The 16,999-nt window shown below is 36.7% G+C and overlaps 3 protein-coding genes across 4 annotated transcripts; 1 reads left to right on the top strand and 2 right to left on the bottom strand.

The window, feature by feature from the left end:
* Nucleotides 1-59: 59 nt before the first annotated feature.
* LOC130712892 (probable CoA ligase CCL12) lies at nt 60-6,337 on the bottom strand. The gene is made up of 14 exons (XM_057562707.1): nt 5,891-6,337; nt 5,661-5,790; nt 5,300-5,559; nt 4,731-4,932; nt 4,227-4,267; nt 3,995-4,123; nt 3,775-3,848; nt 3,473-3,693; nt 2,535-2,629; nt 2,246-2,462; nt 1,616-1,741; nt 1,099-1,197; nt 549-755; nt 60-473 (listed from the first exon to the last, which is right to left on the bottom strand). The coding sequence occupies exons 1-14, from the start codon at nt 6,169-6,171 to the stop codon at nt 360-362; spliced, it is 2,196 nt and encodes a 731-aa protein (XP_057418690.1). The 5' UTR covers nt 6,172-6,337; the 3' UTR covers nt 60-359.
* Nucleotides 6,338-10,100: 3,763 nt separating this feature from the next.
* LOC130712893 (pentatricopeptide repeat-containing protein At5g44230) lies at nt 10,101-16,994 on the top strand. Of its 2 annotated transcripts, XM_057562710.1 has the most exons (3): nt 10,101-12,551; nt 12,916-12,970; nt 16,644-16,994. In XM_057562710.1, exon 1 carries the CDS (start codon nt 10,191-10,193, stop codon nt 12,036-12,038), a length of 1,848 nt encoding a protein of 615 aa, XP_057418693.1. In that variant the 5' UTR covers nt 10,101-10,190; the 3' UTR covers nt 12,039-12,551; nt 12,916-12,970; nt 16,644-16,994. The 2 variants fall into 2 exon arrangements, with proteins under 2 accessions (XP_057418693.1, XP_057418692.1); XM_057562709.1 differs by lacking the exon at nt 16,644-16,994 and having other exon boundaries at nt 10,101-12,592; nt 12,916-13,852.
* LOC130712894 (bZIP transcription factor 11-like) lies at nt 14,156-15,549 on the bottom strand. Its single transcript, XM_057562711.1, has one exon. It carries the CDS (start codon nt 14,869-14,871, stop codon nt 14,398-14,400), a length of 474 nt encoding a protein of 157 aa, XP_057418694.1. The 5' UTR covers nt 14,872-15,549; the 3' UTR covers nt 14,156-14,397.
* Nucleotides 16,995-16,999: the final 5 nt, after the last annotated feature.

Here is a 16,999-nt window from a genome sequence, read left to right as displayed (position 1 = left end):
AACTTGAATATCCATAAACCTGATCAACACCCAAAAAGATAAACAAGGATTCAGCCTGCTACAAGAAAACTCTTGCATTTCAAAGTTTAATCCAGTATTCAGGACACACCTTGATTAGAGTACTCAGCTGCACATATGCAAAATTTGAAATACAAAGCATTGAATGGTCGTAATTCTAACATATTTATTTTCATTATTTCATACACCCCTCCCTAACTGGGGTCTCTTATTTTTCATAGCTTTGGTTAACTTCATATCTATGCTATATTGTTGAGAAAACCTGCATGCTTTCCATTCAAAGCACTGGTCGTCTTTTTCATCCCTCATATAAATAATGCTTCCTTATTTCAATGGTGTCACTAAAGTCTGCTCTGAACTGATAGCTCTTGCTTCATTTGATCCCTCATTACCCTCCTCAGTACTTTGTTGGAAGATGTTCGGGGAAACTCAGGCACAATTTTAACAATGCTTACCTGTGATGTAATGAAAAGAGTTGAGTGTTAAACCACTCAATTCATAATTTGTTTCAGATAAACTAAGGGTCATACCTTGAACAAAGGATTAAGGTTGGTTTGAATGGCTTTAGAGAATTTTATCTTTAGAGTTTCTGCATCAGAATTGTAACCTTCCTTTAAAACTACAAATATAACCAGTTGTTCTGGACCTCCGTTTGCAGTTGCGACGCCGATTGCAGCTGTCTCCAGAATGGATTCATCAGCCCTGTCACAGACGCGCTCAATTTCTACAGAACTTGTCTGCATATCAGAAACGGAAAATTACAAGTGAGAACAACAGCCAGTACAGGAATGTCAAAGAGTAATAATCATGTAAGTTTAAGAATTTCTAGAGTCCATGCTCCATTACAGAGTATCTTCATTCTTACTAAGTTCATGCCAACTACGGACATGTATTATAGCATTTCTTCAGCTAGATACACCCTTTACAAATGGAATGTTGATCAGATATCATGAATCTAAGGATGAAATACACATTTCCTTCCTTCTTTTTTTCTATACTCTTCTTCTTAACACATCCTATGTATACTCTCTAGCTACCTCCCAGGTTGATAGTTTTGATCTCTCCGTGTAACAGTAATACCTTTATTCCACCAAGATTCATGGTGTCATCAGCCCTCCCTTGTACAATGATATAGCCGCCAACAGTTCTCTTGATTATATCTCCATGTCTTCTAAGAACCTGATAATACATATATCAAGATAGATATGGCAAGTTATCATAATAATAATCATTATAATAATAATAGTTAAAATAAAAAATTAAGTAAATACTATTATTATGAAGGGATTGTCTGAAAATCCTTTATGTGGATCTTACTCATATACAGTACTTCTGTACATAGATAGCTTGCATGGAATTAACTCATACCATGTGAGGTTCAGAATGGAAGATATTACTATTTTTTGCTCAAGTGAGTTTGGTTCTTTAATGTGTAATACAGTCAGTGTGCATGAAAACACGCGCTTTAGGATATAGTAACCACAAAATACTTGCAGATCCGTAGAGAATATGTTGTTCTTGACGCATGAAAGACCTAACATTTCAAGCTAGCTGTATTTAATGTTAAGAATATTAATTTAACACTTAAAGTAGATACCTTTCCGTTATAAATGGGCATTCCCTTAAAGTAAACTTCCTCATGATTAGCATTCAGTAATCTATCAGATGCTCCTAGAGAGAGAGGCAGTAAGCCCATTTCGCCAACACAAGGATTATCGTCTGGCTGTCACATGGTCAAAGAGATCAGATAAATTAGAAAGCTAAAAAGTAATTTGTCTAAACCCAGAGATGGTCAGCTATTATGAAGCTGAAAGGATGAAAATTTATTGCACATAATTTGAAGATAATGCAAACAATCTGATTTGGAAGCGTGTGAATTTTCAAAAGAATTGAAGAGCGCAACCTGGACTAGAAGTTACAGAAAAAACAGAAGGGGTAGCATAAAAACTAGACACATACAGAAATAAATATTGAATTGATGACCATATGGAATTGAAGGAACTAATCCTTAGTTTTGAAACCTGGGCTTCTACTTAGTCATTATTGTACCAATATATTCTTTCTGCACCTGAATCGAGAACATGTAATAAGTAAATGGTGTCCATTATCCATTGCAACAACAAAATTACATTGAGGCATTGGCATGATGTCATGTGGTCATTAGAGGCAGCATATTTATATAAAAGCAGATGATTAAAGAATATAAAAATCCAGAAAATTTTCTTACGTAAGGAACTCCATTTTCATCAAAAATAACAAAGCCAGTTGTCATTGATGCTGTGCTGCACGCTCCAAAAGCTTGAGGCTGCAAGGGGCTTCCTGCAATGTAGCTAGAAGCAAGCTCAGTGCCTCCACATAATTCAATGATTGGATTGTAAAAAGCTTTTGAGGAAAGCCATAGATCATCATCAACATTAGATGTTTCTCCGCTGGAACAAAATGATCTGCACATAACCATAGTTTAGTTCACTTTTCTCAGTAGTAACTTGATTATCTACACTTCTAAGAGATATTACTTTATCTTTGTCCAATCCAAGCCCTCCATACATTTTGCACTCTTCCAAGATTTTACCAAGCTTGGAACTGTTCCCAAAATGGTAACACCTGCATCCTGAACAATTAGTTAAATGATAAGAGTGCTTGGTGAGATGTATCAAATTGTATTGATGTAGAATGCAACGTCCACTAATGGTTTCGTTTCATTGCTGTATTGATGTTTGATGGAAGAGCTATCCATACCATATCCACCCCCCTTTTGTTGCGAAGCGAAATGCTGACAGAGAATTTTTCCTAATAAAAAGTCTTTATTTTCTTTCTTTTACTTTATTAGAATGGACTACACCTAAGGCTGATTCAGATAACATGTTAGACATTCATTAGTTAATTCAAGCGCTAAGATATTCTAGCCAGACAGGTTCCTCCATTTCCCTCTTCCTCTTGATACATAGAGCGGGGCCAAGAGGAAGGGAGACAACTTTATCAGTGTACCCTAATCTCAAGGTGAAATTATTTTCCAGAACAATGCCTAACTGCTTTTAATGCAAAGGTGTCTGGGTTTTGAAATATTTTTATGCATAGAAAACACACTACTTAAGAACAACATTATTCCACATTAGATTCTACAAATTGGTGGTCAATGGTAAAGAATGCAATAAGTAGTAGTTTCATGGAAATTCTGAGTTCTGAATTGAAAGTATCCCCACACTCGGCAGCTATGAGACTAATCCCCTCGAGGCTCTAAAATCACATTAAGTGGGTAGTCCTCTCCCAACAAGTCCTTTAGCTAAATTTGAAGAGCAAGGCAACTACCAGTTTTTCCTACTTGGCTTGTCACTACTAATTGAGGTCCGCAATAATAGTTACCATTTTATAGAAGAAAGTAGTAAATAAAATAAATTTTTCTTATATGTAGCAAAAATATTAAGGAATGAAATATTTGATTTGGAGGACACACCTGAACAAACTTTCCAAAATCACGGCCTTGAGGAGATCCATGGTACAGAGCAAGAGTGGCACCAGTCAGAAAGCAATGATATAATACAGTAGGTCCTATCACCCATCCTAAATTTGTAGGCCAGCAATAGACATCTCCAGCTTGAACATCAATAGCAGCCCATCCATCAGCAGCACTTCTTATAGGTGCAAGTTGAGTCCAAGGTATAGCTTTTGGATCTCCTGATGAAAGCCAAAATATGACCCCAAAAAATCAATATAATGGTAGTCTCTTCCTGATATATTCTAAGGGAGAATATTTACCTGTGGTTCCAGATGAGAATAGTATATTAATGACAGAATCGATTGGTTGATAGATTGGAGAGTAATGATCTGATCTGCCAAGAGTTAAAATGTTAAAGGTGAGACAAAACACAAGAGAAACTGTGCAATGGGATCATTTGCAATTACCATATCGGTTATAAAAATTGATCATTTATTTGATTAAGATATTATCTACTATGCACAATGCAGTACACATTACCTGGACTTCTGACTGCCAGAAGAGACAAAACCTTTCCATGAAAAGTCTTGCTCTCTTAATTGTACTTCTACATCATCACCTATCACAGGGACCACAATAACTTTACATGCAGCTGCCTCAATGACTCGACTGTCAAGAGTATCAGAATTAGCTTTTTAGTAGTTTACATGCTTAAAGAACAGTATTAATCTACATAACAATGCTAACAAGTATAATGCTAAGATTTTTTTACCTGTACAAAGGGAACTTCCTGCCACCTCTTAATATGAAATCCTGAAAATAAAATAAAGCTGAGTGAAATACAACAAGCTAAATTGTTTATAACAACCCTAGACAAGATCCAGCAGTTTCATGAATTGAAACAACAAGTTGGATGAGATAGTGACCTCATCAAACAGGTATTGGGCCTAGAAGTTCATTAAGACCAAAGGTACAATAAATAAGTATTGTCAAGTAGCTAACCAAGAATCATAGATCCACCCATATAGACTGTGTGTTGAATCTTATCAAATAGGAAACAGAGGACAGACATTTAGAGTTGAATGAAAATTAAACTTCCTGAGACACAACAACAGTCTGGTAATTTTAGCATTGCTTCACATACTGAACACTATTATATACACAACTTAGTAACAGAAAAGAACCAAGAAAATTCCAAACATTGAATAGTTTTACACCTATCAATAATAGCTTTACAATTAAAGTTATACATGTAGTACCAAATTTAAAAGATCACCTGTGTGAAAATACCCTTTGCTTTAGAAACACGCAGGCGAGTTGCAATTTCTTTCGGTGCGAAGCTATCAGCTATTGAGACCACAATGCACCCTGCTAGAATAATGGCCAAGTATATGATAACAGCATTGACAGTCATTTGCATGTCAATTGCAATTGCATCTCCCTTCGAGAATGTGGCATCTATTGCATTTGCTACCAACCTGGAAATAATATGGCAAAAACATGAAGAAAATAAACAATTCCATAAAGGAAGTATGACAAAAGATTATGGATTGAAAACTACTTCAAGTGTAAATCCAATAATGAGAAGCACCAAGGACTAAAATAGTGAAATACAAGTAGGAAAAGAGCGGAAACAATAGTAAACTGATACACAAATTACCCTGAATCAAAAGTACAAAAACCAATCCAATGTAATGATGCAATTAAAAAACACAGCTCTTCAAACGATTGAATTAACTGACACACCACAAGTTACAATTTAAAGAAAAAAGTCAATAGCTCAGATTCTGTATATTAAGTTACATAATTCTGGTCCAAAACCAAAAGGGTAAGGTGAGAGCATACATTACTTGCTGTCGAAGTTGTTTGAGCGTGACACGATTGACCTCAGAATCATCAAAACCTTCATCTCTCCAAACAATGGCTACACTGTCATCTTGTTTGTTAGGGTGCTCACTTGGTTGCAAACAGCAATCTGCAATATTCAAAACAGAACCGGGAAGCCAAGTTCCCCCATGTTTTAAAGGGTCAGAAGTATCTAAAATGCACCTCGGAGGTTCAACAAATGAAAGTGAAAGCTCCTTGAGAATCAGAGACCAGTACACCTGCATATACAACAAACAATACATGTCAAAATCAAAGAACAGAACATGATCATATGGAACTACAAAAAAGAAGATAGATGGTTAAAGGAGCTAGTAGTTGCCTGAGGGTGTTGAACAGAGAACTTCTGAAAAAGATGAAAACTGGAAATGGGGTCTTTGTAGGAAGGTCCTAATAGCTTAGAAGCATGAGTTTCCATTAGACGACCCAGGTTAGTACTTCTGGACTGGTCACTGAAAAATCAAAATGTTGAAATGAAGTATAAATAAATACACACATCACTAGACACACTTAAATTAGTAATAAGGAGAATGAATTAAAAGCATGACTTACAGAGAAGGAAACCAATAAAGAGGAGGGTCAGGGGAAGCAGTGTTATCAGAAGAAGAGTGATGATAGAGAGAGTAGTAGAGAAGCTGGTGTAAGGGATGAGGGTATGATGGCTTGAGGGCTCTCCGGGTGATGAGGTGGCGCCAGATTTCAGTTGGGTTGTCGGTGATGGTGAGGGAGAGGACATCCTTCAAAACAAGGTGTAATTGATTGGCTTCTGCTTCTGATAATCTAGCATTCACAAAGTCCTCCACTCCCAGCTCCCTTATGCTCTTCTTCTCCATCTGTCTCTTTCTCTTTGTCTTCCTTCCGATGTTTCAGAGTTGCATGCTTCAATGGTGGGAGTTGGGTTTGGAGCCCCACCCTTAGGCTTTGCACCCCACTAAAACAGATACGGAATTTAAATTTCCATATCAATACGGAAAATAAAATTCCGTATCTATTTTAGTATATAATGAATGGTTGAAAATGTGACACGCATACTTAAATACAGTACGGAATTTTAAGTTCCGTATTCAATATGTAGAATATGAAACTTTAAATTCCGTATTTGATAAGGTGGGGTGCCAAGCCCCATAAGTGGGGTGCCAAACCCAACTCCCTTCAATGGTGTTGTGATATGGTGGTAGTAAGTTTTTTTTTGTTGGGTCAAGTCGTATGGTAAATGGTGGCAGTGGTGAGGTTGAATTTGTGGATACCAAGTTGACCCCACCTAACAGTCGGAGTAGGTGATATGAGCTGAAAATAGCAATAGCAGATCATGAATGTACAGATTATACAGTTGTGTTAAATGTCTCCACTGACGTCCCATAGCAAAAAAGTACAAGAACCACACGCTTGGTGTCTATGTTACATGGATGTGAGACAAAGTTAAAGTTAAATGGTTTGTATTTGAGTTGCTTTTAACTTGAAAACTTTAAAGTACTTTCAACTCAGTAAATAATTGTTACTTTTACTTTTAGGGGGTGTCTAAATGACTCATGCTAAAATTTGGGTTAAATAACCTATGATCTAGGTGGACCAATCATATTTTAAGATAAATTGGTTGAATTTTTTATATTTTATTTATTAATTTATTTATGATTAAATATGTTTTTGCCCCTAACTTATACACATGAATCTAAATTGGTAGCTGAAAAAAAAATGCAAAGGCTTTAGTCCTTGAATTTTATTTTGATCTAAAATGGTTTCATGTGGATATTTCATATGTATTTTAGTCCCTCCAAAATTACTTCCATCAAATTGAATCATCTTCTCCACATAATTATTTCAAAACCTAGAAATCCATATCTCCATCCCAAAACTCAGAAATTCATCTCAGAAACTTAGAAACCCCTCCCTCCATCTTCTCATCTTCAAAACCCAGATTTTCCCTTCATCTTCCTCCTCCTCCCTCTCCCACCCAAAACCAGCATCACCACCCAAACCCCCACCCAGATCCACCACTACCGAATACACCCCCTCCCCCCTCACCTAACACCACCACCAACCTCCGTTTTCGAAGACCATGGAAGCACCCTCTAAGCTATCATTCACCCGTGGATCTCCCTAGGAAGGGATTTTTTTTGGACCTGATTATTGGATTAAATCTTCCGTACTCTTAATTGATTTGCTTTGTACTGAGTGATTCTATATGGATGGTGCGGGCTTGTGAGAACTGGCAGCAAGTATGATTGTGGCTGGGTTGGGTTTTAACCTTGTATAGAATTGGAATTAGCAGGGATGATGTATACAGTTTTAATACTCCATATTTATTATATACATATATACTTTTGATGATAAAAAAAAACTCTTAATAATTGATTTGCTGGAAAAATAATTTCTCCCTCTTTTAATTCATTGTAGAAATCGGAATGGTTTAATTGGTGTTTTTAAACAATGAATTGTTTTACTTAACTTTTTATTGCATCGAAAAAAAATGAGAAGACTATTGAGGGAGTATCATTATGTAAAGTGGCAGCGATATGATAGCTATGCTAGTGGTACATGGTTTGATGGAAGAGGAAGGAGGTTGAAGAAAATGAAGAAAAAATTCCTAGGTTTTCAAGATAGAAGGGTTTCTAAGATGAATTTTTGAGTTTTGGAATGAAGATATGAATTTCTAGGTTTTGAAATAATTATGAAAGGAGAAGGATTTAATTTGATGAAATTTTTTTGGAGGGATTGATGAAATAGATGTGAAAAATCCACATGAAACCATTTTAGATCAAATAAAATTTCAAGTACTAAAGCCTTTGCATTTTTTTTTTCAAGTACCATTTTAGATTCATGAATATAAAGTAGGGACAAAAACATATTTAACCATAAATAAATTAATAAATAAAATATATAAAAAATTAATCAATTTATCTTAAATGTGATTGGTCCATCTAGACCATGGGTTACTAAACCCAAATTTTAGCATGTGTCATTTAGACAACCCCTTACTTTTAACTTGAAAACTTTAAAGTACTTTCAACTCAGTAAAATAAATTGTTACTTTTACTTTTATTAGTATCTAAGAATGTATGCAAAACTAGTTAGAAGCATATGAATTGAAATCCAAACATAGCATAATAAGATTGTGGAACACAATAATTTAGTAGACTTGTAAAGATTGAGTAAATTTCAATTGATCAATAAAGTAAATTTTTATTTGGTGCCAACTTTGACTTCAAGACGATAATTTATTTCAATAGTGTGACTCTATTTACATTATTGATCATATTCATTTATATCACATATATCGCATCTAATTCTCCAACACAACATCAACAATTGACTCAGTTGTGACTTTTTTTGGTTATAACATTCACATATGAGTTCGAGACATCCTCAATGTAAAAAAATGTTGAGAGTCCACTTGTAGTTTTGCTAATTTTTGGTGTAGTTTGTGCCCATTGTCGATGATGGCACTTTGGAGTTGTTTCTCACGATGTTGTACATCATTTGGGTGGGCTAGAACAATATGGTTGTTAGTGCAGTCCCTTTCTCTTGCAAACAGGTGTTGCTGCGTGCCTCCACCATGAGCTCATTACCTCATCTTCCTTATGTTGTTCCTCGTGGCCCTTCGGTGGATGGTGTGACTTGGCATCGACCTTCCCATGGTTGGGTGAAGGACAATTTTGACGCAGTGTTGTTGCATGTGTGGGTATGATTGCTCAGGATACTCATGGTAAGATTCTAGCGTATGCTTTCTCTGACTTTTTTACAAGGCTAGTGTAGTTTTACATTTATTTTACCAAACTAGTGCAACTTTTCATTTAATTACCAAAATAGTGTAAATTGCCACTTGAAGTGGCGATATCTCTTTTTTTTTTAATTTTTTTATGAAATCGTCACTAACAGCGGCGACACCCTATTTATATTTTTTTTTCACTTTCTTTGTTAGTGACGGAATCGTATCCGTCACAAAATCCTAACATTTAATATAAAATGTATTAGTGACAGAATGTGAAGAGAGATAGCATCCGTCACAACATTTCTAGCGACGGAATTCTTTTGCGACGAAATATATTTCGTCTCAAAATCTTAGTGAATAATGAAAGAGAATTTAGCGACGGAAATTGAAGTGTACATACTTCCGTCACAAAAGTTTAGCGACATAGTTTGTGACGGACAATTTTCCATCACTAATAAACAAAGTAAAAAAAAAGTTGGTGTCACAACTGCTAGTGACGATTTCATAAAAAAAAAAAAGATATCGCTACTTCAAGTGACGATTTACACTATTCTTGTAATTAAATCAAAAGTTGCACTAGTTTGGTAAATTTATTTGAAAGTTGCACTAGTCATGTAAAAAAGTCACTTTCTCCTCTCCTATCCCAATCCAGTATGTGGGGTTGGCGAAGGCGATCAACTTTCGTTGGGCTATGCTACTTTTAGTGAACCTTGATTTCACATCTGTTTGTTTTGAGACGGATTACTTGCAATTTTTTAGGTGGTGGAGACGACCGCATGAGGGTTCTTCATATTTAGCGTCTATTGTTTACTATTGCCATTTTATTTTATCTCGTTTCGATCGTGTTGATCTTACTTTTGTTCGTAGGAGTGGTAACTACATACCTCATCTTCAAAACACTTCATTTCCACCTATTTTTATTTCTATCTCTCTCCTTTTATTATCTATCATATCTCATGTTTTCTCTTTTTTACTTTTTCTTTTCTTCGTTCCACCTCATTCCACGTTCAAAAAAAAAAGAGTGTGAATAAAACATTATTGGATATTTTTGGTTTTGTGCCAATTTCTTCTTATGATTCATTTAGAAAAAGAATCGATCAACTGCTGCAACAGGTGAAGCAACAGCAGAAGAGGAAGAAGGACATGGTTGGTGAGCGAAGGGCTTTGGAGTGGCAAGTGGTGAGTATTCTCAACACTTGCACCACCCTCCGCCGCGCCAAACAACTCCACGCCCACATCTACCGCCACAACCTCCACCAATCCTCCTACATCATCACCAACCTCCTCCGCCACCTCACCACCACCTTCCCCCACCTCCCCATCCACTCCTACCCTCGCCTCCTCTTCTCCCAGGTCCCTTCCCCCAACCCCTTCCTCTACTCCGCCCTCATCCGCGCCTACACCCTCCGAGGACCCTTCACCGAAGCCCTTCGCTTATACACGTCCATGAGAAACCAACGCATCACCCCCATCTCCTTCACCTTCTCCGCTCTCTTCTCCGCCGTCACAAACCTCACGTTGGGAACCCAGCTCCATGCACATGCCCTCTTGCTTGGCTTTGCCTCTGATATCTTCGTCAACAATACAATGATCAAAATGTACGTGAAGTCCGGGTGTTTGGACTCCGCGCGCAAGGTGTTCGATGAAATGCCTCAACGGGATGTTGTTTCATGGACTGAGTTGATTACTGCGTATGCCAGGAATGGTGACATGAATTCCGCGCGCGAGTTGTTTGATGAGTTGGATGTGAAGGATAAGGTGGCTTGGACTGCCATGGTTACTGGGTATGCTCAGAATGCCATGCCGAAGGAGGCGTTGGAGTTTTTTCGGTGCTTGCGGGAGGCGGGTATGGAGACTGATGAGGTTACATTGGCTGGTGCGATTTCTGCTTGTGCTCAATTGGGTGCGTCGAAGGATGCTGACTGGGTGAGGTGCATTGCTGAGAGTTCTGGGTTTGGGCCTGCTCGTAATGTTCTTGTGGGATCGGCGCTGGTGGATATGTACTCTAAATGTGGGAATGTGGAGGAGGCGTATAATGTGTTTAGGGGAATGAAGGAAAGGAATGCTTTTACTTACAGTTCCATGATTGTGGGATTTGCAATTCATGGCCGTGCTCGTGCTGCGATTAAGTTGTTTTATGAGATGTTAGAGACTGAGATAAAACCGAACCATGTTACTTTTGTAGGGGTGCTTGTGGCTTGCACTCATGCAGGCTTGGTAGACCAAGGTCAGTACCTCTTTAGTAACATGGAAGGATGTTATGGTGTTGTTCCCTCTGCAGATCATTATGCTTGCATGGCAGATCTTCTTGGTCGAGCTGGGCACTTAGAGAAGGCACTTCAGCTTGTTGAGACAATGCCTGTGGAGCCTAACGGTGCTGTCTGGGGAGCACTTCTTGGAGCATCACACGTTCATGGGAACCCTGATGTTGCTGAAATTGTGTCTAGACATTTGTTTGAGCTTGAGCCTAATAACATAGGAAACTATTTATTGCTTTCTAACACGTATGCATCGGCTGGAAGATGGGATGATGTGTCAAGGGTCAGGAAATTGATGAGAGATAAAAATTTGAAGAAGAATCCAGGATATAGTTGGGTTGAATCAAGAAATGGTGTGATTCATGAGTTCTTAGCAGGTGATGTGAAACATCCAGAAATTAATGAGATTAAGAAGGCATTAGACGATCTTTTGGAACGACTGAAGGCTATTGGGTACCTACCAAACCTAAGTTCAGTGCCATATGATATTGGTGATAAAGAAAAGAGGTTTTTACTAATGGCTCATAGTGAAAAACTAGCTCTGGCATTTGGACTGCTAAATACTGATGCTGGTTCCACAATAAAGATTATGAAGAACCTTAGGATATGTGAGGATTGTCATATTGTGATGTGTGGCGCATCAAAAGTTACAGGAAGAAAAATTGTTGTGAGGGATAACATGAGATTCCACCACTTCCTTAATGGGGCCTGCTCTTGCGGTGATTTTTGGTGACTGAGTGCATATTTGGAAATTCTTCAACAATTGATTTTAATGACAGAATCAATTATAAGAAGAAGCTTCTGTGAGTAGTTGATCTAAACATATGCTATGAGAAGAAGTCATTGTGCGGATGCAAAACTGACATATTGACGTTGGAAGAATAACTTTGAATTGTTCATTTTATCTTCGAGGAGGTCTAAAGAGGGAGAGGGAAGGAAGTGAGGGCAACTAATGGACTGGTTATTGTTCTCTGCAATGCCAATGTTTTTACAGATACATGATCAGTGTAATTATGAAGTAGTAACATCAACATAGAGATGAGAAACAAAGGCTGTAATGGTGGATAAGAGGAACTGTACTACATTGATTCTGGTTGAATTCTGAAACTTCATAGAAGAAGAGACATATATAACAAGGGTCAGAAATTGAAAGCAAGGAACGAACAAGTACTGAAGAAACATGCTAAAGAAAGCCCTTAAACTTTCGGTCTTCAATTTGACCTTCTCTCTTTGAGAGCAATCTGCAGTAAGTCTGGAAAAGACCAAGCAGGCTGCTAGAATACCTTGGTAAAAAGTTTTTTACATCATGAGCTATGATCATGGGTAGATCTTGTGCAAATAGATTAAATAAAATCAATTGTATGTTTTGTACTTGTTTTAGCTGTTTATTCATTTGAATTTTCAAAAAACAATGCATCAAGGTTATTTATTAAAACATGTGAGGCCACAGATAAAGGTGCTTGCAATAATGTATGATTAGTGGAGGATTAAGCTTTGAGATGTTATCATCAATCTTAACAATTGTGACAGATTGCTTGAGTTACAATCTCGTTTTATTTTTAATTTAACATTTACATAGAATTAACTCATATTTTATCTATGTTATGCAGATGTACCCCTTCCCCACTTCCAAAAGGAACGACATCCCTTTCCTTACCGTAAAAGGTACATTGTCAATTAGCTCATCTTGGGAGAATTTTATTTAAGAACGGTTAAAGTGAATTATTTTTAATTTTCAGACCGATTACTAATTTGGAGTATATCGAAACGTAACAAATTATTAGTGTTAAAAACAACATTCAAATGGGTTTCTATAAAAAATTAAGCTGATGACTATAGCCCCGTCCTTCTACATAATAGCTATCCTTAAACATGATTATCTTTGTCAACTTCTTTTGGCCTTGGCACATTTGTTTTAGCATGAATTTGGTATTTAAAAATACTTTAAAAACGCAAATAATTAGGGAATTTGGAATTCCATGGTTCCAATCCAGCTCTTGAGTGCACGATTAGGTCTTGTTGTGACATAATATATTTCAATTCTCAAAGAAAATCATAGATTAATTTAGTTCATCTGCATTATGATTTGCCTGAAGTGCTGATATCGCCTTCACATTTTCATTTCTTTAAAGGATGATGAACGAACTAATTAACTCACTGAATATTATATCTTTCCCACTTATCCTGTTCAACAATGAAGCCACATACATAACCAATAATGCAAATATTAAATTCTTATGCACAACTACCTTTTTTATTTTTTAGAAAAGAGTCCCAATCTTATTATTATATTTATATCTGTGTAATAATTGTATTTTTTAACTTAAAAGATCAAAGCATACACCAGATTTTAGTCATACTCTCATTCTTCTAAACTCTTCTTCAACATTTCATTCTAACTCTCAATTACTTTCTGTTCACAAAATAAACGAAGAGACTAGGTTGGTTGGTAAGTCAACCTCTCTAGTCAAGCTTTGTATTGAATTCAGTGTGTCATTACATTGAAGAATGCATACGTTTAAATAAAAATGGCCTAGGGTTTCCTGCTTTGCTTGCTCCTCTCCGGATAAGATTACAGGGCTCTGATCGATTCTCTCTTGATCTGGAATAATAGCCTTAATAGCACGAAAGAGGTTTAGGCGAGATTCAGGGAGGTGATTCTGCCTATCATTAACCGACCGATTGATCTAAATCCAGAGCGGTGCATTTTCGCATGCAAATTTAACCATGAAAATTACTTAAACTGCTATTATGGCTCATTAACCAACCTTATTGTGACTGATATGAACATAAATGAAAGTAGTTGACATCACACAAAAAAATCAAACAAAGACTAGAGACAAACATGTATATGGAAATTAAAAGCTTGACATTTCTTTTATTGACAAAAAGTGAATGAAAAGTTCCCCTTTCATAATACACAAAACTCTTAATATGTCTGATAAAATATAAATGACAGTAATTGACATTACAGAAAGATAAAACCAAAACAAACAAACACTAGAGACAAACAGGGGGTGTTACAATACAATCAATTAGCACCAAGAAACAACCATCACTCCTAATTTGGAATCAAAACTCTCATCAATCAATCAATACATTAACATGTCAGCAGCGGCCATGATTGATTGATTGACAGCCAGAGAATTCCATGTGTCCATAAAGCCACAATCATTGAACTGAGTCTCCTGAGCCTCATGAAAGAGGTAGTTGTTGCTTGATTCAATGTAATGTATGATCTCATTTAGGGACTGCAACCTGTTGCTGAGTTCTGCCATCTGAACCCTGAGGATTGCATTCTCAGCCTCAACATTCAGGTACATCTGGGTTGTTACCCCTATGTTTGTGCTGATCTGGTTGTTCTCCTTCTTGAGCTGTTCCACTTGGGCACTCATACCCTCCAAGTGTTCCTGCTTCCTCATCCTTGATCTTCTTGCAGATTCCCTATTGGACTGCATTCTCTTCCTCTTCTTCTGATCCATGACATGATGATCTCCCTCAGAACCAGAGGCAGAGTTCTGAAGAGAGCTAGAACCACCTGAATAAGCTCCACCAGGAGAAGCCATATGCGCTAATTACGAATTACCACTTACCTATATATCTAACTCTGCTGTATAATTATGCAGTAACACTAATTTTCTACCTAGTTTTATTAATTAGATTTGATTGAAGATGTTGTGTTCTGGGGGGAAAAGAGAGGCAAAAAATGGTGTTTTTTTGTGGAAAGAGATGAGGTTTTTAGTTCATGAGAAAACGTAGAACCAGTGGAGGAAAACAACAGAGAAAGATTGCACCAAGTGGGTTCTGCGCCTGAGGGTTGAGTTGATTGTTAAGCCAGATAGGAGGATCTCACAGATTACTGCAGAAGACATTTGTGTTGGTCTGTCTCTCAATCATACATAACTGCATATGTTATGGATGAACAAAGAAATAATCCAAGTTGTTTTTTTCAGGTAAGAGCAACAAATATTCAAGCTTTGAAAGGAAGGGGTAGGGTGTTTGACTCTGCTGGATAATGGATATGGTGTGTTTGTGCCTTTGTGGTAGGAGGTTATTATATGCAGAAGAAAATTCTAGAGGTTGGGAAAAGGGTGTCAAAGACTATGGGCAGGGTGACCTCTGATTCTAGAGGGAATGGAGAAGATGATAAGAAGGAATATGTGATAAGAGAGGAGGGATTGGTTTTTTGACCAATTTTCAGGAGGAGGATAAGATGAGGAAGGGAAGAGGTTTTGAAGGGATTCAAGGGTTGAATATATAGAGAAACAAGACGCCCACCGTAATAATGGAATGAATTAAATAATCCAAAAATTGGGCATTGGTGCCATCATCAATAATGTTTGGTGAGCACATAGATATGTATGCATATTTGAACGGGATACCTCTATTTTGTTTCTATTTCTCTCTTCTTTCTGAATCATATCACAAATAATGTTTCGTCGACACTCTCAGAATACGTCTTTAGTGAGATAATGAAGAAATATGATATATGATAGAAAGTGAATATGAGTAAAAATATGATGGAAAGAAAGTGAAGTGTGAACGAAACAATTCTATGTTGCACACCGCCACAGTAAATAAATCCGTGAGAAAGAAAGGAAGGAAGGGACCGGGAAAGGACGATGGTTGCTGGCTGCTCCTGTTCACGTGCACGCGCAGTTATATTTTATTTTATTATATATATTTCTGTGTATATTGTCATTTATTAAATTGTAACGTAACATGATGGTGATCTACTACTACTTTAGACCTTGGGCCACTTGTAATTTTTATTTCTTGGTAGAATATGCTCATGGAATCTTAGGTAAGGAATGGTAGTTGAGACTCTCTTTTTTTAATCATTTTCCTGTTTTTTAAATTACTCCTATAGGCGTTTGAATTACTTTTTCTTTGTATATACATGGCCAATGGCGTTAGTGGGATACCAAAGCCTGTGACCTATTACAATAAACTCATATCCATTATACATCAATTTCATCTTGTGATTATTGTTTTTTCCATGTATGAAAAAGCTTGTATAATTTTTTTTTTGTAACTACTTTGACATAGAACATGTTCTACCTACCTTATTATAATTATTTTAATAAAACAAGGGGAGCTTTTAAAGTCTTTCTCTATGAAATAGATATCATGTGATACATGTAGCCATTAAAAAATTAAGCTATAGGGTTGTTGATATATGTATATAACATAGTAAAAAAATATAATAACACAAATGATTCATTTAAGTGGTACATGTCTAATTCTCTTACTGTTTGAATGAGAAATAATTTTGAACTATCAATTTTATGGATCAATATATATATATTATAACTTAACTAGCTAGTATTTTTCACAGGAGGTGCATGCATTTGCAACAATGATACAGCCCGCAATTGACCACCAAAATATATTTATCTATGAATGATGTAGTAGAAGAAGCACATGGTTCCAGTTGTGGGTTGCTGAAAAGGAAATTTAAAAAGTTTCCCGACCAAAATCCAGTGCGGTGGCCATGCCAGCCGAACTTTTTGTTAATCAAGGTATTAAATATTACAAATTTACAATGAAAGATCTTTTGTATTTAAATGGTGTCTCAATTTTCTCTCATACCAATCATGAAGTGTGGTAAGGTGGTTGCTCATCTTATCCCATTAACCATGAGGCTGAGGGTTTGAACGTACATCACCCATTAATAAAGCATTCACGATCAGT

The sequence above is a fragment of the Lotus japonicus genome, chromosome 4 (assembly GCF_012489685.1).
Source record: "Lotus japonicus ecotype B-129 chromosome 4, LjGifu_v1.2".
NCBI classification, from domain to species: Eukaryota; Viridiplantae; Streptophyta; class Magnoliopsida; order Fabales; family Fabaceae; genus Lotus; species Lotus japonicus.
Note: the sequence above shows the minus strand (reverse complement) of the source record. Positions and strands in the feature narration are given on the sequence as shown.